Genomic DNA, 23,785 nt, shown 5'->3' on the forward strand with positions numbered 1-23,785 from the left:
AATTTAATTATCTTGCTTTCATAGCACCAATTCTATTATTCTTTTCAATTTAGATCAAACTGTAATGAAAAGTGCCTGGAACCTCGGACACTGCATTTCGACAATCACAGAACATGAGCTGGCATTGTCTTTGATTTCAGATTTCAGGATTTCATGTTTTTTCTTTCTTTTTTTTTTTTTTATCAGTGTCGCCTAGCTATAAAAGGGAAAAAGGAGGAAATACGGAGGCAGAGAAAAGATTGAATCAGATTGAGGCTGATGAAAGAACACAGCAGAAGATTTATGACAACAGAAACTGCAGAAGAAAATGAAACATGAAAAAGAAACAAGAATCAGAGAAGCCAGCGGGCTGTGGCATCTTCAGTGAGGGCTCTCATGTCACTGTAGTGACCGAGCCAGCAAAAGAAAACAAGAAGGGTAATAGTGTTGGGTACACAGTAGCCTCTGGCAGGCATTATGAAAAGGTCAAGCAAGCATGATGAAGGTGTAACATGGGCACTCGAAACACAGGCAGAGGTTGACAGATAAAGAAGGACAGATTTATAGAAAAAGTATTGAAACAGTGTATGGCTCAGGAAGAGACAACAAAAGACAACGAGGGAAAGTGAAGAGGAAAGTGCATGAAAGACAGCAAACAAAGAAAAAACGGAAAGAAGAGAGTTCACTGTCATCCTCTGGTTTCATGCAGAGATGGCAGTCGGCCAGATAGAACCAAAGAAAGAATGTAATACACATGTCGGGTGAGCCAAGAATTGGAAAGAGTGAAAACCTTTTTCGGCCTATGCATGGGGTGAACAATTTTCAGTGAATGAATTGGCTGATGTCTTGGAACACTATATCCAGTTCATGTAATATCTACATGATTGTGTCACATTCCACCCGCTGTGGCTTAAACAGACTTTATTTGCAATGTCTACAAGATTAGACCAGATTCACTCTTCTAGATGAAAATAACTGACTCGTTCTCACCTGTTTGCAACCTTAGAACAGTTGAGTTTGGATAAGAAAATTTTGGTAACAGATTAGGGAAACACTCTAATCACAGTTAAACACAGTGAAACCATAGTCTGGGCTTCCACTCTCAACACACACCAGCTGAAATTTATAATAGCTTTTTAACTTCTTTCTGTCTTTTATTTGTATGACTCCAAAGAGCACCAAGAGCTGCTCACTGAACTCTTAAGAGTAACGTATACTTTTAAAGTCTGTAAAACTGGAGTTATGGTTCTTTGAAGACGCATAATTATCAGTGCGGATCTACGCAGTGAGGGGGATTTTACAGGTAGTTGTCAGCTGCTGAGGCTTGCAGAGATGCCAGTGTGCATGCCTCAAATTTTAACAATGCGTTTTGTGGCTGCATGCAGAAAGCTGATTGACTGATCCAAGTTCACATGAGAAAGGAAAAACACAGAAATGTTAATACTCAAAGTCTATATGAGAATAAAAGAAACAGTCATGAGAATGTCACTAAAGGATTCCCATGCACATTTGCTTCTATGCAGCACAGAAACACATGTTCCAGCCTTAATACAGCACACAAACTTCAAAGGAGGTGAACACCTCACTGTCAGGAGTCAAAAAGTGATTAACTGCTCTGTGGGTGTCTCAGATAAAAGACTCTTGCACATCTCTGAGCCCCACAAGTCTTTGAGAGAATTACAATGATGTTTCTAAGACCATGCTCAGCACATAAAACAAACACAATTAAATGTGTTCTTGTTTTGACACTAATGGTCTCTCAATTAAAGATCAAAAACATCTAAAGCAATGAGAAAAGACAGTTGTTATTCTTCAAATAGCTCATGAATTCCCTATTACTTAAGTTTAACAAATTGAGAAACATCAAATTTCTTCCACAACACAGAAAAAAAGAATCTCCCTGAGTCAGTATTAAGTATTTCTGCATTATCTACAGTACTTTAAATAATGTACTGTAAGCTAAAATGGTACAACAGACTCATGAGCAAATTTCCAAATATAATTTAGGTTTAATAAATCATATGTAAAATGGATGAATAAAAAATGCACCCCACAAAATAATTTATACAGATGATATTCCTCTAAGCACTGTATGATTTACTGTTTAAAGATTAATGGGTGATATGGTTGATCTTATTGTCTTATTGTGCATATGACATTCTTTTCATGTATGAAGCACATATTAGCATATAGAAAATGATTTCACAAAAGACCACATTTCACAGATTGACAGAGAATGGAGGGTGGAGTGGGACAGATAGGCGGAGGAGCTCACAGTGTGAAAGAGACTGTTGACAATGACCTTTTTGGTTGTCTTTCTCTTCGCATTATACAAGGCTGTAATTTTCTGACTCCAGCCTTTCATGAAAATCAATGCTGCTGGCTCTAATCAAACTTCAGGTTCAGAGGATTCCTTTAAAAAAGTGATCTGTAATAGGTTACCTACTGAAATAATGACAACTGACAATAAAAACCGTTACTCTAGGAATCAGTGGTGCTAATCACAATTTAAACAAACTGGCTATTTTTAAACACCCTTGCCCCCCAAAAACCACCACATCACCAGGCTGAATAAACAGTCAACAGTCAAGTTTGTCGTCCTGCAGCTATTTTTTCTTTAATATGAAAAGTGTGAGGCTGAACATTGCGTGCCATTGCAAAGAGGGAGGCGCAGTGGCTGTTTGGAGGGCAGAGAAAGAGATAAGCATTCAGTAAACACACAGACATGCTGGTAATCAGGTTGCCATTGTATGAGATACCAAACCCAACAATTTTCTGCGCTGATATGCCTGCTAACCAGCTGATTTTGTATTCTGTGAACATATAAATGATCATGTTTGTATGTGCATGTTGTAGAAATCAACCTTACACATGCAAGAGGGAAAAAAAAGAACTGTGCACCCAGATACTTCAAGGCTGTAGTTTCATGTTTAAGTGCTGTATTTTATGATCTTAACTTTGTTGCATCTCTTAGGATGAACATGACATTTATTATTTGTATATAGGATTTTGACTGTAGCTCCACCCAACATCAACCTGTACATCAGGCTAATGAGCCAGAAAGATTGAAACTATCTGAAGAAACATCTTGGAGGCAACCACGGGAAACACAAACAAACTGGCAAAGATAAAGTATAAGTGCAGTTTCTTTGGTAAACTTTAAACTCCCTCCAAACCCATGACACACATCTTGGCTGAACGTCTGAACTCTACTCAGGACTGTGAGGGCATGTACTGCACTTGATTAACATCCATCTGACTCCCCTGTTAGCTGCTAGTGTGGGACAAATGACATCTTAATAATACTTAATCATTCTAGCACATGGTGTCTGGTAACCTCATGTAATTTGAGGCTGGCATCCTAAGAAGAGCGACAGGCTCGATTAGCTGCTCAGCTGCAGCACATTAAACAGCATGTAGAAGAGCATGTACTTTTCAACACCACTAACAATGACAATGTGCTGTTTACTGGCAAATTTGTTCGCTTTGTCTCTTGCTCTCTACGGTGTAACACCGGCTCTCTGACAGCCTGTCAGCTGCTGTCATTCAAACACAGACTCACCCCTCCAGCCAGCTGAGACAAAGAGGAGCAATTCTAATATTTATCCAAAGTCCTTTTTTGTCCTTTTAACAATTAAAAATATAAAGAGTACATTTAAAAAAAAAAGAAAATGTTGACATTATTTTTGACTACAAAATGGGACGACTACATGGATTTTAACACCACTCTTGACTTTATGTTTCCAACTAACAACGTTGTATTTTGGCCACAATCGTTCTCTAAACTTATCATGTGTTTATTACTGTAACCATGACAACAAAGCTCCTCTAACTAGGACTTATTAAGTTGTTTTTGATCAGAAGCTGACCGCAGAACAAAAGCTATTAAAGATTGATGTGGAGTGTGTGGAGGGCCATCTTTTTCCTTCCTCCTGTGTTGATTGCTGGATTGCATTTAATTTAAAGTTCCACAGCCATCTACTACTGTCTGTGTGTGCGTGTTTTTTTCCTTTCTTTTTATTTTCTTGTGCTATTTGCAAGATGTCATGGTAGTCTTTGATGCAAAGCGTGGTGGTGAAAAATCTCTGAAAGGGAAGAGAGGGCGGGCTCAGCAGTCACTTCTCAGGGTCAAGTTTTATACATTGGTGTTTACTGCAAACAGCGTTTGGTCAGTTTCTAATGCAAAAATTATAAGAGGAAGTGTGGATGTACTTAATGTATTTGAAAGCTAGAACATAGTATGTTCAAAAGTCTATGCATACTTAAGTACAGGTGAAATGATTGACTTGGAAAGGGCAGTTTCACAAAAAAAAGACCTCTCTGACAGCAGTTTGTCAGCATGAGTAACATTTGTTTTTCTTTCTTTATTTTTCAGAAATCTGCTGGATAAAGACACATTCTCCAAGTCAGATCCATGTGAGTACATTGTAGAAGCTGTGTCTGAGTGTTTGTCTGTGTTCTTCTGTCATCTCTGTTTTGATACTTCAGTCTTTTAAATTACTGCTGCCCCTGTCCTGGTCTGTCTTTGTCTTTTCTCTTTCCCTCCCTGTCAGAGAGAAGAAGTGGTTTTTGTCTGGTTTCATGGATTAGGATATATGGATGTGTTGCCCTGTGATTTGGGGAATCTTTGTTTTGCTCAGAGTGCTGTGTCTATTCGTTCACTGTACTGGAGCTAAAACCCTCACATGATTTCCAATTTAGAATTTGTCTGCATGTCTCTGATTGTCTCTCTCTTTCTCTCTTCCTGGCCCTCATTTTCTTCCTCTTTCTAACTATTTCTTTTGCAATATTTCATCTCTTTCTGTGTCTATCTGGTATTTTTTCACAGTATGCGTGCTCTATACGCAAGGTGTGGAAACCAAACAGTGGAGAGAGGTGAGTACACACACACACACACACACACACACACACACACACACACACACACACACACACACACACACACACACACACACACACACACACACACACATGTCTTTGTGAGGACACTCATTGACATAATGCATTCCATAAATCCTTACCCTAATCTTAACCATGAAAACTGAATGCCCAACCCTAACCCTAAAGCTAAGTCAGAAAGTGAAAGTGAGGACCTGGCAAAATGTCTTCACTTCAATGGTTTAAATTTCAAACTGATCCTCACATTGAAAAGCCATACAAGTATACACATACACACACATTAAAAAGAAGAAAGGACTTATGTCCAATTAAGTTATTGCTGTGCTTACCCTGTGTTTGTTTGTAACTGTGTGTGTGTGCAAAAGCCAGGAGAAATGAGGCTCTAGTTAGGACTTTTTTGAGTGTGGACACGTGGTAGTTGGCTTTAACACTACATTATAGCTGCTCAGCTATCAGTCGTCTGAGAATGCCAGGAAATATTCTCTAACTGGAGACTTCAACCAACAAAGAAAAATCCTCACAATATAATGATCAATATGTTGACATTTTGGAGACTAAGCAGCACACTGCGGAGGCAATAAACCAGCTCTTACTGTGCCTTCTTTGGTTTATATAGTTCACACAGCCCACTGACCACTCTGTCTGTTTGTCCAGTAATGTTTTTTTTTTGTTCTGCAGTTAAAATAACAATAAAATGATGTTCAGTGGATCTATGAAGTGAATACGTAAATGAGGCACTATTAAACACACAATTAAAGATTAAAGACTGAGAAACAGATGTCACAACTTCCACTAAGTGTTTGTTATGAAAGGTTGTGTGTAAGATGGCCATTTCTTTCAGTGAGTCAAATGATAATGATAACCTTTACTTAAGCTTCATTTTAAAGGTCAAGCTTGGCAACAATCTGTTTTCCCTATTGTGAACAAATTCTTTTAAAAGAATAAAACCAAAAAAGAACTGTAGAACAGACAAGTATTATCTGTATAGTTTAAAACTGATGTAGTTTATTCTTCTGTGCCTAGATCTCCAACATTGTCCAAGAACTGTTTAAACACATCAGTGAGTTATGCATGTATATACGCAAAGGTAAAAGCACATCTCAAAAAAAAAAAGTCATAAATATAGATTCAAAAGTTAGTTGGGAAGTTTCTGGCCTGATCTCCTCAGGGAAGTCATTCCAAAACCTAGCAAAGATAAACAGCAAAGTGAGATACAACTTTAGCAGGTTTGATGCTTGACTTCAAGGCTTGAAAATACAAACATGGTGTGGAGTGGGTTGCTGCCAGTGTGTTGGCTCCATTTTGAACAGACTTTTTCTGCACTGTCACCAGAACAGGTGTGACACCAAAAGATGATCAACATTTCTCAGTAGCAGAGGATGGAAAAAAAAGGACTATGATAAACACCCAGAGTGTGATATTTACTGGTTTAAGTTATGGTTTATAACTTACTTGATGTTTCTAATGCTTGTATGTGTATCCATTTGTATATCTGTGTTTGTGTTTGCTGCAGAGTTGATATATATTTCTGTCCCTGATTACATACAGGTTCCCATAACACGTTCCCGTAGACATCTCTGGTGTCAGCACCAATGTTTGACATCATTACTCATCATGTGGTGCAAATTGTCAGTGCATCCAAGTGGCCACAGTTTTTTTTACAGAACTGGCCCACTGTGGATCATCATAATTTAATGGAAATCATATGTATTTATATAGTCAGATGACCCTCATCTCCTGCTTGTGTCTTCACCCACTCATAACAGATGGCTATGTGGGCTTTCATTCAGATGTAGCTGAGCAACTGCGGGGGACTGTGTGTGTGTGTGTGTGAAAATGCGGTTGCATATGTGTATATGCTTAATGCATAGGCGTATGCATATGTAAAGTTCTCCCCATTGTGCAACTCTTCTTCTCACAAAAGGTACTTTGTTTTTCTACTTTGACAGCCACTGATTGTAAGACAGGCTGTTAATCCAATCAAGTACACAAAACATAATTAAAATAATGAGCATTTCACTTGTATTTTCAAGCCAAATGATATTTCATTCTATCACATTCACTGATTTTGTTCTAAAAATAGAAACATTTAAGCCAGTCCTCTCCTCGCGGAGATAAACCATCACATCCACAATCATATTGTTAAGAAGGGGTGGGTGTTGATGCGGCTCCGGGTGACACTGTGAGAGCGAAGGCTGAACACTGCAAAACCCCAGACGGACCGAGCAAAGCCAAACAGGTGACTCACCGGGGACCTCTACATAACATGTCTTGACAGGACCCTCTAGCAGAACGGTCAGGCATGGGTCATATTTGATGTTGATTTCCACTTTCTCCAGTATTTGTTGTGGAAGCCATCATGTCTTGATGAGATAAAGAATGTCGTCATTTTTTTTGACTTAACTGTGTAAGATCACAAACCTAAGTCATAGTGTGCTCTTGGCTTCTTCGTTGCACACATTCGGTGTCCTCTACAGTAAAGCCCTTTGCTCTAGATTTGGTTTGAAAATACTTTTATGGCGATTTTACTCTTGGGCTGATTGGAGGGGTTTTTCCTGGTCCAGAGGCCATTTTCCCTGAGAGTTCAGTACGTTTGATGAAGTGTGAAACCTGTTACATAACTTGGGTGCAGTACAGAAAACCAGTCTCAGTCTCTTATGCTGGTAGTTGAACAACTTGTCTTATTATCATCATCACGTATAACACTTAATATGCTGATTTATTTATATATGTCAGGAAGTGGCCCACTGTAATGACTAGTGTGAAAAGGTCATGGGAAATATTTACTGGGGACAAGGTAAGGTCACTGAACAACTTCAAGTGCTATTACAAGTGCTGCTCAGTTGAGTACTGAGAGCACTGGCAGAGATACACTTTGTACTCAAACAAGTTATGCAAACACAACCTGGGTGATTAGAATATATAATGAAATGATAATGATAATGAAGGAAAAATCCACAACACTGAATTCTCAGATGAAGCTGAAGTCCAGCTCCAGAAACACACTCACACAAAGCACACTCCCTGAGTCATTCTTCTCTCCTTAATATACCTGTCTCCAAAGTTTTAGTCCTTAATGTTTTTTTTTTTTTTTTTAATTAAAAAGAGAAGCACGAATGAAACCAGGGGAGGAATCTAACAAAGCCCTGTAATCTTGGAGGTCAGCTACGGCAAATTATTATTAGCATGCGCAATAGTCAAGTCAAGTCAAGTCAAATCTTATTTATATAGCCGAATATCACAAATTTGCTTCAAGGGGCTTAACAGTCGGTACAGCATTACAACACCCTCTGTCCTCAGATCTTCGAATCAGACAAGGAAAAATCCCCCAAAATATAGACAGAGTTTGTGTCTAGTTGTTTGCAAAGTTATGCATCACTTAGTAACACACTTTACAGTGATGGGTTCACTTTTTTCAGTAGCTTGTAGTATACGGGATTACAATTTGAAATTCAGTAAATACATTACATTTACTAATCCCTTTGACATTTGGGGGTCAGCTTGTTCGCTGTCTTACTGGGAGTTTGATGAAGGGTCGATATCAGTTTGGTCTCTCTGTGGGCAGACTGGTATGGGATGTGGTAGAAGTGCAGGTAGGTGGTTAACCCACCAAAGGAGAAGAAACGTGATTCAGGTCATTCCAAACTTGTCTTATTTAAATTTTGTGTGTCCTTGGCAGGCTGATGTGGCAAATGTTAGCCACAGGTACGTGCACGCCAAGGAGTCACCTCTGTTTTAGTGATGGAGGGTGTGTTGCTGTGCCTTTGAGGTTGGGATTTCTGGAGCGCTGTGTGCTGTCACCAAGGTTAAACTAGCTGCTGGATGGTCAGCAAATCCCTCCAAATTGTAGTGCTTCCGGCTTTTTGAACAGCATTGTCTTGTTTTCAGGTTCTACATGTGTTAAATACAAAAGATGCCAGGTGTGGGTATGGAAGATTTGGAGTTTTTGGAATTAAGTAATGTAATGTATTACTTTTGCTCCTGAGTAATTAGTAAAGCAATGTGATTACTTTTTTAATAAGTAATGTGTAATGAGAAAGTGATTACAGTATCATGTACAGCACTAGTTTAGAACCTGTTATAATCACATCTAGATAAACGGTGAACTGACTTCTGTGAAAACATACTGTACAGGAAACACTGCTAACTGTTGTTAGATCCCTGCAGATTTCTTTAGTCTTCATATAATGATGCTTTGTTATTTTCCAGTTCAGGAAATTCAGAAAATACACAACAAAAAAATGAGAGAATTTGATAGTGTTCCAAGATGGCACTTCATTCATTCAAATAAACACTGCTCACTGGGCGCATCTGCCAAAAGGTGTGTTTTTTTGGACTTCCTCTGGCTTCAGCACTTTTTGGCCAATAAAGAACGCACATTAGTGTCCTGGCTTCCCACACACATGAATGGCATGAAAATAAAATAGCTCTCAATTCACATGAGGCCTAATGGATCAAATTTCAAATTCTGCTCATACAGATTCATTCTGGAGTGTTTGATGAATTCAGAAAAAATGTACTCATCCTTTAACAGCCCTTCTTTTTGTAAGGATTGTGTGAGGATAAAATGTTTTGTTTTTGGGCCAGTGGGCAACACGTGACCTGCAGTTCTGACTGTGTCCACTTCCCAACATGGTTTCACAACTCAGTGCTGGTCCTGGGAGCCTGAAATAAATCCCATTTATTTCTACAACATCTTTAATTTCAGCACAAGCAGTAGCCTTAGCTTACAGCAAAACTAAAAGACCAATATAATTACAATTTTTGGTGCACTACAGCTTGACTAGTGTTCTACATACATAGGTGCAGTACTGTTACTAGGACAGAAAACCCACACCAAATAAACAAAAAGGGTGAAAAGCTGTTTTTCTGTTATCGTGTATACACTGCTTTAAAAGATAAAGCAAGAAAGAAGTGGTGGATAGTGCTAATTTACAGTGGTTTTGTGGAGATATGACATGGCTGACCTTTTTCCAGTACTATATGCCACTGGTTTAATTCCTTATTGTGACTGGATGTGGCCGCACAAGTACGTGTGTGTGCTGGCTCATGTGTTTGTATGTGTGTTTCTATGCACCATATATTATGTGTACACGTATCCCATCCTTACACAATCACAGCTCTGGTTCATAGCTCTAACAAACTTTGGGATTTATTTTCCCATGAAGCCACACAACTCTGTTGTGTGTGTAAAGAAGAAATGGTTTTCAGCTGGTTCTTTGGCTCGTTGTTTTCCCTCAACAACTGAAGTACCCTGAAAACTCTATCATTCCTGGGGAGTTTTCAGTGCTTCTGTGTGTTTCTCTTTCGGTCTTGGGGATTTTTTTTTTTAACACCCAAGTGCTTTTCACCAAAAGCAAAGCAGAAAAAAAAAGCTCACACCAATTCACACTACCGTCATTTGCGTCTCTCTGTGAAAACACTAGATTCCACCAAGCTCATTATATCGGCACTATGCTTGGTCTGCTGAACATGGTACAAGGAGAATAAAAATCCATGTTGACCAGAGAACTGCGGGACATTGAGATGACACATATCCCCAGAGGTGGTTCATGTGTGCTTCAGGGAAGACGATAATGAAATCTTTGTCAGGTTTGGAACAAAAAAAAAAAAAAAACCCTACAAAGATAATGAAGGACTTGACTCGTGTTGTCATTGCTCTCTTGTGCTATGCTCTCACTCACAGTGTATGTATGAGTGTGTGTGTAAGTGATTTTTTCCCGTGTCTGTGCTTTAAGGACATGTTCACGTTTCAATATCTGAGACTGCAGGTGTCTAACCGTTGCCAGCCTGAAGAGTTCACTTTTCCATATGCACAGTGTCTATAAGCTGCTGCTGTGTGTGTGTGTGTGTGTGTGTGTGTGTGTGTGTGCACATGTTGAGGGTGCAGGTCAGGGACTTCATGCCAGATTCTCATTAGCCGGCTTCAGCAGCCCAGCAGTATCTAATGAACTCTGTAGCGAGGTATTGTCTCTTCAACTCAGCAGGGAAATCACATTATGGAGCTCATCTTTGCCATCACCCTGTCTCTTTACGAACATGTGCTCACAGCCTCATCAACACCTCGGGGTCTCTCTGAAAGTCTGGGTGGCTCATAGATTCAGCATCAGCGTCCCTTTCTCTACTTTTCTCCCTCGCTACTGTTACATTTAGATTTCGAGTAAGTGACTTCACAGAGAAAAGATGAACCTTAAACAACACAGATTTCAAAGAATTGTTCAATGTTGTGTAACAGCATAGACGTGTGGTTTTATATCAGCTGTGTTGTTCTAATTGCCCACAATGTACTTGTATTTGTTGTTTTTACTGTATTGATTGAAAAGGCAAAGTTTGCTCACACACCCACCTACAGTACCTGTCATCCACTTTATAGAAAAACAAGATCAACTCCTACTTGCAAATGGATTCCTCGACATTGACTGAAATTGTAGTTTTTGGCAGGGTTCCAATAAAACAGGGCATGTTTAGCTTGAGCACAGTTGTGTATGATTTGAGGCTTCGGATTTTACATCTTTATTGCAGACTGGAGGCACAAAACTAAAAAAATAAGGTCAAAATAAAGTCAACACATGGGTTGCTGTAGTTACAGTATACATTTACCTCAAAATGATGTTTTTGTGTGTGAAAATCAAGGCTGGATTACAGACACTGCAGATCGATTCAGGTTCACGCTGTGTCAGCAGCCCTGTGTCAAAATCTGATCTTCATACTTGAATGAAATAATTCACTCTAAATAATGTTTAGTGCTGCTCATCCTGTGAAAAAAGAGCAGCTTTTTTCAAGTCAGCAAAAGTAACTGTAAGTGGCATAACTTGGGCCTGGAGACTACAAATTTATACCAGAAACATTAACATTTAACATTGGAAACTGGGAGTGTTCAACCCTGTCTCCTAGAAATTACGTGCACTGTACTTGATAGGAACGAGGAGGTGACAATGGACTCTGGGGCCAGAAGCACCCTGGTTGAAGCATATTGAAGCCTTAAGAAAATACCCATCAATAATACCATAAACTGTGACACGTTGTAGTTGACATATGTTGACTTCCCCCTTGCATTCACCAACTGCTACTGTGGTTTTCTATTTGTGCTTATGCCAAACCAGTGTCATTCCTACGATCAGAAAGTCCTCTTTAATTAAACAGGGTAATTCCGGGAGGCTTTAGATGATTTACGCATGTGCTGTATCGCATATTTTAAACATTTAATCAGCTTTTTGTACAGTATATGCATGTGGTGTTGCTGGGTCTTTGCCAGCCTTTTCGCTGGCATATTTCCCTGCATTTGGCACTTTGGGAGTGAGAATCCCACTAATTAAGGAGGCCTTAATCACTGCCTTTCTCTTCCTCTCCCTTCCCACTCTTTTCCCACTCCCACTTCGAGCCCCCCCTCCCCGTCTAAACCCTTTTGCCCCCCTATTCTTCCCCTGCTCTATATACCTCCTAAGCCCCTTTTCCTCCCTGTTCTTTTTCTCTCCAAGTCCGCCCATTATTGTTTCTCTTGGTCTCTTTCTACACATTTCCCTCATCTCTACCCTTATCTCTCCGTGGGGTTGATGAGTGAGTTATCCTGCTGTAATTAATGTGGGAGAGGAGTAAGGATCAAGGAACCAGGAAACACACCCATAGCTTCCTCTGCACAGCAGCAGTGCGTGAAAGCACCTCCATTAATCACATCTCTGTAAATGTATGTGTTAATAAGACAGAGAACAGAAAGAGAAGAAAAGGGACAAAAAGTTTTTTTTTAAAAAGTTAACATGCAAGCACACAGCTGGATACTAACTGTATTTGTTTTTTTTAAAAAGTGTTTGTTTTCTTGCCTTTCCTTTCATCATTCCTTTCTCCTGACCTCCATGTGTCTTTCTCCTTCCATAGTTTGGCAGAACGGAGGTGATAGACAACACCCTAAACCCAGACTTTGTTAGAAAGTACATCTTGGACTACTTTTTTGAGGAGAAACAGAACCTTCGCTTCGACTTGTGAGTCATTTCCTTTGAAGTCATATCATCATTGTATCTCCTCTCCTGCCCTCTGTCCTCCTTCACTGTGATGTATTTTCCTCTCTGTCTGTTCTGTGCTGATTGAGAGCCCTCCTGTTATAGTTAGCTTAGTCTGAAGAAATTGACCCTTCACTAATCCTTGGCCCAGAACGGCAATTACCCATCAGCAACTGAGCAACTCAGCAAACCTTTTCCCTTATAAAAATGAAACATACTGATTGAAAATACACACTCTAAAGCATAAATTTAACCTCTGTGTTGCTTGTTCAAGTATATTTATTCATGATAAATGAATAACACTTTTATTTATAATGCTTTATAATAATAATATCAGAACTAACTAGCAGCTTTACCCTGCAAAATGTGAATAATGCTACGTTTTTTTTCATGCCTTCTACATGAATCATCAGTTAGCAAGGATGCTGCTTTTTTCTTGAGACATGTAGCTGTACCATCAATCTTTCAGCACAATGTGTTTGCAGCCTTCACGTGCATGTTTAAGAGCCATTTACAGGATTCTCGTTTTAAAAGATGTCAGTGGGAAACATTAAAACATGAGGTGCAGATAGAGTTTTCACCCTGTGCACCATGGTTTTCCTTCTATCATTCACATTAGCTTGTATTAGCTACCCACAGCTGATAAAATATAAAACTTGTTCAAAAGACATACAAAAAAACTCTTGACCAATGTAGCATACGTAGTTTTAATGAAGCAGTTCCTTATTTTTTACTCTCTCGCTCATTGGTGATTTCTCAATCCAAGCTGGACACACACACAAACGAATACCGCCTCAGCTCTGTATTTTGTTCAGTTTTTTCATGAATGCTGTTTTGTCAATGCTGTCATTTTCATTTGACTTCACACAAACATTTCCACAGACCTCTCTCAGCAAAATGACCCTTGGCATAACCAGTTTTTATATCCTCTACAGCTAAGCCATCAAGTACTGTGAAAGTGCTGTAGTTTGTGCAGCCTGTAAAGTTTTTTTTAAAGACGTTTTTACTAAGGGTATTACAACACTTCTATCTAACTGTGCCTGATTAATCTCTAGGTGAACAGGATCTATCGTTTCATCAGATGTTTAATCTTAATGCATCACATTGCTCCATTTCCCTCACTTTCATTTCTTTATATTCACATGCAAATCAGACCATGTCCACCACTCATTATTATGGAAGAGGCGAAAGGGTCTCGTTGAACCCTTCCCCAATTATTCCGCCTCACAGATAGTAACATCTGAAAAGATACTAAGATCCTGTCCTCTTTTTATCTTTTTATCATTTTGAATTCTGCACATCTGTCTTCTTTTATCTCTCACAATGTCCACTCAACTCTTTATATACTCTTAAGTTTAAATTTAGCTAATGCAAATGTTATCTTAAATATTATCATATTTTTTTATTTTGCAATTTTTTCTGTATTGATTCCTTGCAATTCATACCTTTCTCCTCTTCCCTACGCCAGATGTTTGATTCACAGAATGTCCTTAAACTGATAAGCGATAAGTGCATTGAGCTGAAAGTCTCTCCTTTCTGCTTCTGCTGATGACAAATCACCAGGGCTCATTTTAAATCTTTCCTTTAAGAGTGTATCAATCAAAATGTCCTCACTTAAATAAGAGTCTCCTCTGCTTTTTTTTTTAATAAAGTGGCTTTACTGCTTTTCTTTTGTGTCCTTTCAGGTACGATGTGGACTCCAAGAGTCCAGACCTGTCCAAACATGTGAGTGCACGTACTTATTTTGACCCTGAACCACAGATAAATGGAGGCCAGTCTTGAGTAAAATTGGAATTATTGGCTTGAATGGCTCTGAAAATGAAAAAACTAAATACTGCTTGATGGAATATGGTGTTCGACATGATTTGAGACTGGCCAACCAGTCTTATCAGTGGTCTAATGGTGGCAATGTTTATGCTTTTCTGTTTCTGTATGCTTTGATTGGATGCTGCCTGTTGCATGGTTGATGAAATAAAGCAAACCCTTTTTATTGCCTGATCACAGAAATATCCAAATACATTTTTTTTTTGTTATTAGAATTGAACAGTGGTTATCAATGGTGTAATAGTGCTGTAAATGCAGTTTCTATTTCTTCATATCTTTGACTGAGTCTTATATATTTTTTATTTGTTGTAGTAGTGGCACTGTAGTGATAGGCATTGTGCAATAACTTGTACAATCATGCAGAAAAACACAATGCTTTTAACCATTAGTTTCCATTTCAAGCAATGTATTAGACTGCACTGTACATGGTTATTGTGTTTCACCAGTAAAACACCAGTTGTTTTTTGACCACGAGACTGGAAACTATGGTGACAGGAAGCATTGACCTAAGTTTGATATCGAAATAATCAGTGTTGATGATTATTTGACGTATTTGGATGACTGGGGTTTGCATTTTTTCATCACTAGTGCTTAAGTTTCACTTCATGTCACAGTATGTGTTGTCTTTCCACTCTTTGTGATCTTGAGCAGTGCTAGGAGTGCTAGGTTTTTGTTGTTGTGTTCTTGATATATGATGTGCTCTGTTGTTGTTGTTGTCATTGTTATTGTTGTTGTTGCTATTGCTGCTGCTGCCCAACCTTTCTGGAAGCCTGCAGAACTCAACGTAGGTCCCAGCACCTCTCTCACTTCTGACACTGCATGGCTGCTGTCTCACATTAACGATCCTTCTCTCAGGAGGAAGGATGGTGTCACTGATCAGAATGAAACAACTGAGAGCCAGGCCAGGCTGTCTGTGCAGCTCATAACCATTGTTGCAGTCTCAAAGGGCTCAACAATGGCCATCATATGAAAAGAAATTTGGTCTTCCAGCAGTTTTAGTGCTCTTGTAACATGATGAAGATGGTGAGATTTTCCAGGCTCTTTTTGTAACAGAGACTCACTGAAATGTAACACACCATAGCTGGTGATGTTGAATTATTTAGTGTGTGCTGTCTGCCAAGGCTAAAGTTGAGGACATTTGGTTTGTATTGTCCCTCATCCTGCCTGTGATTAGTTCAAAAGGGGCTATATTGAAACCAAACACTGCAAATTTTTTTGTCTGCCCTGTCAAAAATTTGATCATACCAGATCAATGCTGGGTGATAAAAGACACATTATAAATGAAACCATGTCTCTTTCTAAGAAGTGTCTCCATTAATTCCCCACATGCTTGTGAATCATGTTTCTTGTCATTGTTCATCGTGTTTTGAATCTCTCCATCTTATCACATGTGTCTGTTATCCTCCACAATAACCAGTGGTTCCCAACAGGTTGGTCATGGTCCATAAGTGGGCCACAGGTTCATTCTGAGTGGGCTGTGATTACTTTTGGTTAACTACAATTCCCAAAAAATAAACAAACAAACAAACAAATCTTTGAAATTACTTTGAACAACATGCAGTTTTACAGTAGAGGAAGCCTACTGATGCTGGCCTTGTGTCAGTTTGTTCAAGTTTGTTCCCCCTCCCAATAATGTTTCCCTCCTGGTAAAACTATGCTTCCCCTGGGTCATATAATCGCGGCTGGGGTTAGGGCTTAGTTTGACATATTATGCTGTAAACATAGTTTTAGTAGGCTGAATAAGCCTGAAGTAGTTGTAACTGCTATTGCATTGCTCTCATTATTTTTTGAAATATTGGCTTTCAGCCCTAATTGCACTCTCTTTCTGCAAAGCTCCTTTTTTTTTTTAATATTAAGCCTTGAACCAAACCAAAGTCATTTTGGTTTTAATTTTGTGAACTAAAATTTAAGGATAGCATGAATAAAATGGGTGGATGAAAACTGAATGGGTACAAGGCAGGAATGTCCTTACTTTAGTCGAATCTTGGTTTGTAAAGCTGACAACCTGCCATGCTGTTGCTCCTGTGCAGCTTTGCGTACAATGACGCAGCTAAAAAGAAAGTACCATGATCTGACTGCCAAAATGCAGGTCATCTTGAGGTCTTCTTGACTGATGGCTCAAAAACATAGACTTTTACGGGACGGCCCCAGTGTTAAGTTACCGTACATTAGGATCGTGACCTGATGTCTCAGGGAATGTTTTGATCCTGAGGCTAGACCAGTTGGGAAGCACTATAAACCATGCTTATTATTATACATAGTGTGTATGGTTATAGTAGCATTTAAGCTCAGTTCAAAACACTTGCTTCATATTTCACACCAAAACTGGATATGTTGTCACATTGATGAGCAGATCACAGTTATTGTGTCTCTGAGAGAAGAGGAGAGCACAATTTCTGACTCACAGCTGACAGCCAGCCATCAAGTCCTTATGCTGCAGATAACAATCTGCAAGCATAATATAAAATGGTGTCCCATGACACTACTACAACCAATCAATCATTTTTTTTAAAACAAAGATGTTGCCCCAAAAAACACAATTACTTTTGGCTCAGTGTGTTGGTGCACAGGCCAAATTTAAGGCGCATGAGCGAGCAAGCTTCTTTGGAAGAAATCAATTCTTGAATTTCTCATTTGCATGGGTCCACTCCACATATACCAACTTTTCTTCCCTCCTTCCTTGCTTCCTTCCTTCCTTCCAGGACTTTTTGGGGCAGGCGTTCTGTACTCTTGGCGAGATTGTTGGATCACCAGCCAGTCGACTGGAGAAACCACTGGGGTGAGTAAGAGCCTCAGCCAATTTCTGCACTGCCTAAATACCCCAGACTCCAAATGTGATAGAGGAACACCATACTGTGCAAAGAGGGTTAATTTAAGAGAGAAGAAAATTGCTTTGGAACCAGATACAATGTCCATTCTCAGGTATACCTCATTCATACTGAGAATCCTATAGAAACGGACTAAAGTAGGTGTTAATTTGTTTGGTAGGTTATGATGAAAGAGAGGACACAACACTGAGAGAAACTGATTCGGGGCACAGTGACAGTGTAAGTGTTAAGAAGCGAAATGGCAGGAGGAGGAGGAAGAAGAGGCACAGGGGTGATTTAGAAAGAGACGAGAAGAAAACACATTGATCAGACAAAGGAGGCCGAGGAAGGGAGGGGGAGACAACACATCCTACAGATGTTTTCCACAGATAATTATTGTCATTAAAGAAAAGGGTGAAGCGAGGAGCAAAATTACCCAAATTACTGCTCGTCTCCGAGGTTTGTGCTCTCACATTGGAAAAAAGTAGTGTTAATGGGGTATCCTTTAATCTGTCTTTGTACATCTATCATCCATCATTGTCATCAGTCTGCTGGGCTCTTGCACAATTCAGGTGAAGTCATTTGAATGTCGCACTCAGTGAGATTTGCTGGTTCTCAGGTGTGAATGTGTTACTGTGGAGGATATTAAAAGGGAACACTGGAATAGTGATATCGAACTTTGAGCTTTGAATTTCAAAGTTGAGACATTATTGCCATGGTCTAGGATTGGGTCTAGGAACACTTGACACTCATCCACAGTCACAAACTGAACAGCATGTGTTTGCTACTGATTCACTAATTGACCTTTTGATTGACTAATGGGCATAATTTTATATTAACTACCTTAATATGAAATACTGCCTGTTACATGATATTATGCATAAGATACTGATTTTCTATTCACTTCAAGCAAATGTGTAGGCCTAAGAGAAGAGCTTCATGGGTAACTGAAGGACACCAAGGCTTGCAGAGGAGCCATTATGCACCCTGTAATGCATCTGTAAAATCTCAACTGCATCATGTCTATCTGCAGCCCCATGTGAAAACCATGTCTCTCCACCTGCTTGTAATATGCTAACATTTCAGCTGTGACAGTGCACTGTTAGCTAATCCAGTGGATTTTTAAAATGGTTGAGAAGTAGGAAAATTTTCTTTTATTCTGAATCACCAGTATTAGTGGTTAGTAAAACAATATCCAGTAGCAGTTGGATTGTGCCAACATGGTTAAAAGCGAGAACACAGACTTATTGTTTTATTCATTTTCTTGCTTGTGTTATTAATAAGTATTTGGTTTATTTGGAGTATTTGGGTTGCAACAGGTTTCCTTTCCTAAGCTTTTCCTCTGTACACACTGTTTTGCGTATGTGTAAATACTTGTACATTATGCCTGTGTTCACAGACACAGTAGGATGTTTCACAGCTCATATTTTGACCTGGTTATCAATGAGTTATGTGCATTTCAGACGGATTTACATAAACTTTGGTATACTGTATGTCATCATCATAAAAGTCAGTATACAAAAGAAGCCTCTCTACACAACACACACATGATGACACAGCTGCATTTCTCAGAGCCTGTGTGTTTTCCCCATGGTGCATGGACTATTAATGATGCTTACTTAAGGCAACGTTAGCAGTGAACCATTATAATGTTATTACAAGTTTAATATCAATCCATATTTTTTTTTTAAACTTTATATGGCATGGTTAGAAAGGGAAATAGAACTCTTGCCAAATTATTCATTTTTCATTTGCGACACAGCAGCTCAGAGACAACACAAATGCTTGTTTCTCATCTTTGTTTAAACATAGCTTTCCACATAGTGGGAACCTCTGCAGACAAAATTTAAAAGTGTTTTGCTATTGCTATTACGTCTTCACAATTCCTCTCTTTAAAACGGCCACCAAGCTAGCTCAACTCTGGGTGTAGCATGTGGACATAATGGGATCAATTTGTTTTACATGGGTTTCATTACTTGGCTGTTTATGACTGACCAAGTAATTTGCAGTTGTTTTGCTGTACTGACGTGATTTGATGAATCAGAAGGTGTGTTAGGATTAGTTCAATTCTTAATTGGTGAATGTGATGTGTGTGTGTGTGTGTGTGTGTAATTTTGGCGGATATGTAAATAAGTTTCTTTAAAGTTAAACACTGTCAGATGATAACAACCTGTGTGATTACATTCAGGACTTAAGGTTTAAGAGAACTGGACTAAAACTGTTGTTCGGTAACTTTTGTTAAAGTTCTACTGGAGAGGTTGTGCAGCAGCTTTCCGTCATCCTCTTTGGGGGAGAGTCACTGAGAGTAGTGAGAAACACACAGCCACACACACATATACATATACATGAAGTGATGCATTGCCCTTGTAGATATGCTACCCAGTGGAGTTTGTTTTCATGTTTCTGTGGTAATGAAGAGTGATTCATATTCCATTGCTTGGAAATGTCAAGACATTTGTCTAAGCTGTGCTTAGCCAGTGGGGAAGAGTTTTAGATCATTTGTTTGTTTTTCATATCTGTCTCAACCAGTCCTCTGCCTCTCATTTCACCTGCTTACACAAGATGTAGACTGGAATAAATCTTGGTAGTGAGTGAAGAGGTCTTTAGTAGCATTAGGCTGTTGAAAGTGCAGAACATCGCAGACGTTACAAATAAAATGCATCACAAATCTTAAGCTTTGTTGCTTGCCATCCTTTCCCTTGTGTTTTCTCTTAGCCACTAAGCATACACTGTATATGAACACACACACACATTCCAAGATATGCACATTTTCTTAATTGTTTTAAATCCTGTAGCTTGGCTAAATGGCACATGAACACACAGATGTGTGTTTTAGTCTTCCTCTCTCTTTTTTTCATGGCTAATTGTAATGGCTTTAATCTTCCTGAAACAAGTGCTTGTTTAATTGGGCAGCAGCCATTGTGGTTTTCATTATGGAAAAAAGGTTCACGAAAGGTAAATAGAAAGAGGAGGAGGAGGAGGAGAAAAGGTGACATCAATGACCATTCAGAGAGTGGTTGTGTGTTTGAGGCACATGGACATCCAGACAGAGACAGACGATGACGAAGACGCTCAAAACAACCCATAATTGCTTGTCTGATTATACACAACACAAGTCTCCAGGAAATAGCAGAAAAGAGGCATTAGAGGAGAGGTGAAGAGGCAGAGGACAGTAGACAGTATTCAGTGAAAACATCTAACATGAATGCAGTAAATGTTGCATGAGGTATTCAAACATGGGGCCCATTCATTTCGATGAAAACTGGTCAGTGCAAATCATCAGCGAAACACACTCATGACAAACACACATTTGTATTTCTTTGACTAAGCCAAGCAAACTGCCTGCATACAGGAATACACACAAATAATATCTTGACATGAATTAGTGTTTCTCAATGAACTCAGAGTCATGTAAGCAGAGGCATCCATGTTGATTTTTCATCTGCTTGTTAACTTTTGTATTCTAGTATCAGAGTCTTGAAAAGTCTGAATTGTGTTGTAAGGGAACAAATTAACGTCGACTAGTAACAAACGTATCAGACAGTGTGACCTCTTGTCAGTCTATTGTTTATTGCACTCTATTATTTACAGATTCCCTTTGAAGCCACTCAAGCACACAGGAAACACACACACACACACACACACACACACACACACACACACACACACACACACACACACACACACACACACACACACACAAAGCCATACAAGCACAGGCACCACAGAGATTAATTTGGTGTACATGCCAGAATGTGTATGTGTGTGTGTGTATGTGTGCATATATGCATACATAACTATGAGAGCATAATACTGTATGAAAAGGCATGCTCAGAGTTCTGCATATGTAATTTCTCCTGTCATAAAGTTATAAATAACTCATTTTGCATTTGATTTGAAGTTTTCAGTGATTTTCAAAAACAACAACACCAACTTCATCCACTACTTGTCCACTAGCAGAGAACTAGCAGAGAATGAGCAGGTAACACTTGGGAAGAGCGAATCCCAGCAACAGCTGCAATGCAGATTTATATGTCAAAGAAACATATACCCCATATCTAATTATGTAGATATGGGGTATGTAAAAAGCACTCGTTTTATAATTTTGGTAATTGAAATGTTGTTGGAAATGAGTTAAGGTTTTACTAGTTCTCCAACAAGGTTTTTTTTAATTGTAGTAACTTGAAAAATGGGTCAGTACTTAAAAGTCCAGCCAAGTGGTCCGTCTGTGGCCTGTAAACAACGTCTGAGTAGCATTATTGGCCTTGGCAATATCAGCCACCTTCTTATTAACCATGCTGTGGTGCTGTGTACGGCAATAATACTGAACAGTCATTAATTCCATGCAGAGTGCTTGGTAGATTGAAAAGAAAAACAGTTGAGCTGACCTTAATTAGGTCCTGAATATTTAAACATTTAAAAGTTTTGAGTTTATCTTACCTTTACAATGTATAGGCCACTGAAGTGTTCTAGTTTCAGGGCCCGCACTGTGTATGTTGTTTTATTGGAGGGCTTGATGGAACGCTTGAAGGGAACTGAGCCATATGATTCATGTTATTAGTCGCACCTGTGTTTGTGCTGTTATGACAAGTCAAAAGTCTAGAGTGACATTTTATCAAACCACCAATACTATCCAAACAGTTATTATCATAACAGGATGCACCTTTTTAAATTTACTGGGATTAGTGTTTATAAAGGGATGCAACACGTGACTTCTCCATTTCCTAAAATGTTAATGAAACTAATTCATACTCTGTGTGTGTGTGTGTGTGTGTGACAGAGAGAAAGAAACAGAGAAAAATAGAGCGCTTCCGCCAAACAAGACATTTGTTTCATCTTAACATCAAAGGCGCTAGCTCTTTTATGATTGCTTCAAATTTTACAGTGCTCTCTTGCCACAGGCCTCAAATGCATATTTTATTAAAGAGATTAAAATTCTCTTGTCATTTATATTTACATAGAAAAATGATTTAAACAGACAGTGCAGTGACTAAGCTAGCTGCACACACAGAACATATTTTGAAAATTTGGAAAAAAAGCAAATGCTACATATGTCTTTGTAATTCAAACTCCTTTTTTCTTTAATGTAATATTATTGATATATGGATTGTACAGTGTGTTTATTGTAGTTTATTGTAGTAAGAACCAACGTATTAATATAAAATATTGATATCCAGGGCCAGGTGTACAACATAAATCAACCTGTGTCACTCAATGGCATATGAATAACACACCCATTTCCTTTCTGAAGTTATTTCACGTTATCAGTTCGCTTGTTTTGCTTTTCATTCCACGTCATTTCTCTACTGACTAACCCCTAACCCTAACTAAAACTGCACTAAATGTGAAAAGTTTAAAATGCAAATTACACGCCAAACATGCCCGAAAGTGGCGTGCTATTCAAACGAGATCACATTATTTAAACAACAAAACACATGCATGTACCATTTCCCACACATTAACTGATATTTATAAAAACTGAATGTGCTGTGAAAATGTGTGCGCCTCATGCATGCTTCATGTGTAAGTCGGAGATGTTACCATTTTGCAACTCTGTCAGAGTATCTGTCTGCCAGATATTCTGTGCTTCTTTTCAAATATCTACAAAATAATATGCCGGTCAAAACCACATTTTCCTTTCATATTACCTTTTCACTGCTCTTGATGATTTACAAATGCATGTGATATGAATTAATGCACCAACCACAGACTGGAGGATGGCTGCTTTAGTATTGCTTGAGCCTTTTGCAAGTACAACATACATATTCTGTGAATTTTTGTTTTTTAATTGACAAGTCTACAAATTAGAACAGAGAACTGATTTTTTATATGCAAACAGCTAATTAAGGGTGTATCTATCTATTACTGTATGTGGGAGAGGAAATCCAGCTCGTGCACAAGTGCACCAGTAACTAATTTTTTGAACTGACTTTCACAAGAACCATGCACATACTATGTAATATACTAAAACTCTGCAGCACACAGTTTTATGCATCTGGCCCCTTTCATTTCTGATTGTAATGATGAGGGAATCTCTTGTCTGAATCTTCTTTGGAAGAGTGCACATGTTTTTATTTGTTCTTTGTGAGCCATAATTACTTTGAGAGGTTGTTGAAAGGCAGGTCAGTAAGCCTTGTGTGTATGTCTGTGTGAGTGAGTGTGTGTCTCAGGGACAAATGCAGACAAAACCATTTCCCTGTATTTAGAGTAAACAGCACCTCTTTCTGAGAGGGAAATTTGGCCTATTATAATACCATAAGAAGTACGATTTGGAATTATCCA

At 38.8% G+C, this 23,785-nt stretch overlaps 1 protein-coding gene across 5 annotated transcripts in view; it reads left to right on the plus strand.

Annotated features, from left to right (window-relative positions):
* Positions 1-23,785, plus strand: part of cpne5b (copine Vb) — a 106,855-nt gene that overhangs the window by 22,925 nt on the left and 60,145 nt on the right. For 2 of the 5 annotated variants that reach the window (XM_041033751.1, XM_041033749.1), the window contains exons 2-7: positions 4,355-4,395; positions 4,808-4,854; positions 12,751-12,854; positions 14,558-14,597; positions 15,466-15,480; positions 17,399-17,475. In XM_041033751.1, the coding sequence (XP_040889685.1) occupies positions 4,355-4,395; positions 4,808-4,854; positions 12,751-12,854; positions 14,558-14,597; positions 15,466-15,480; positions 17,399-17,475 (324 nt within the window). Of the gene's footprint in view, positions 1-4,354; positions 4,396-4,807; positions 4,855-12,750; positions 12,855-14,557; positions 14,598-15,465; positions 15,481-16,754; positions 16,758-17,398; positions 17,476-23,785 lie in introns of all 5 variants that reach the window. The other 3 variants (XM_041033748.1, XM_041033750.1, XM_041033747.1) reach the window with 2 other exon arrangements.

Source organism: Toxotes jaculatrix, chromosome 3 (assembly GCF_017976425.1).
Source record: "Toxotes jaculatrix isolate fToxJac2 chromosome 3, fToxJac2.pri, whole genome shotgun sequence".
NCBI classification, from domain to species: Eukaryota; Metazoa; Chordata; class Actinopteri; family Toxotidae; genus Toxotes; species Toxotes jaculatrix.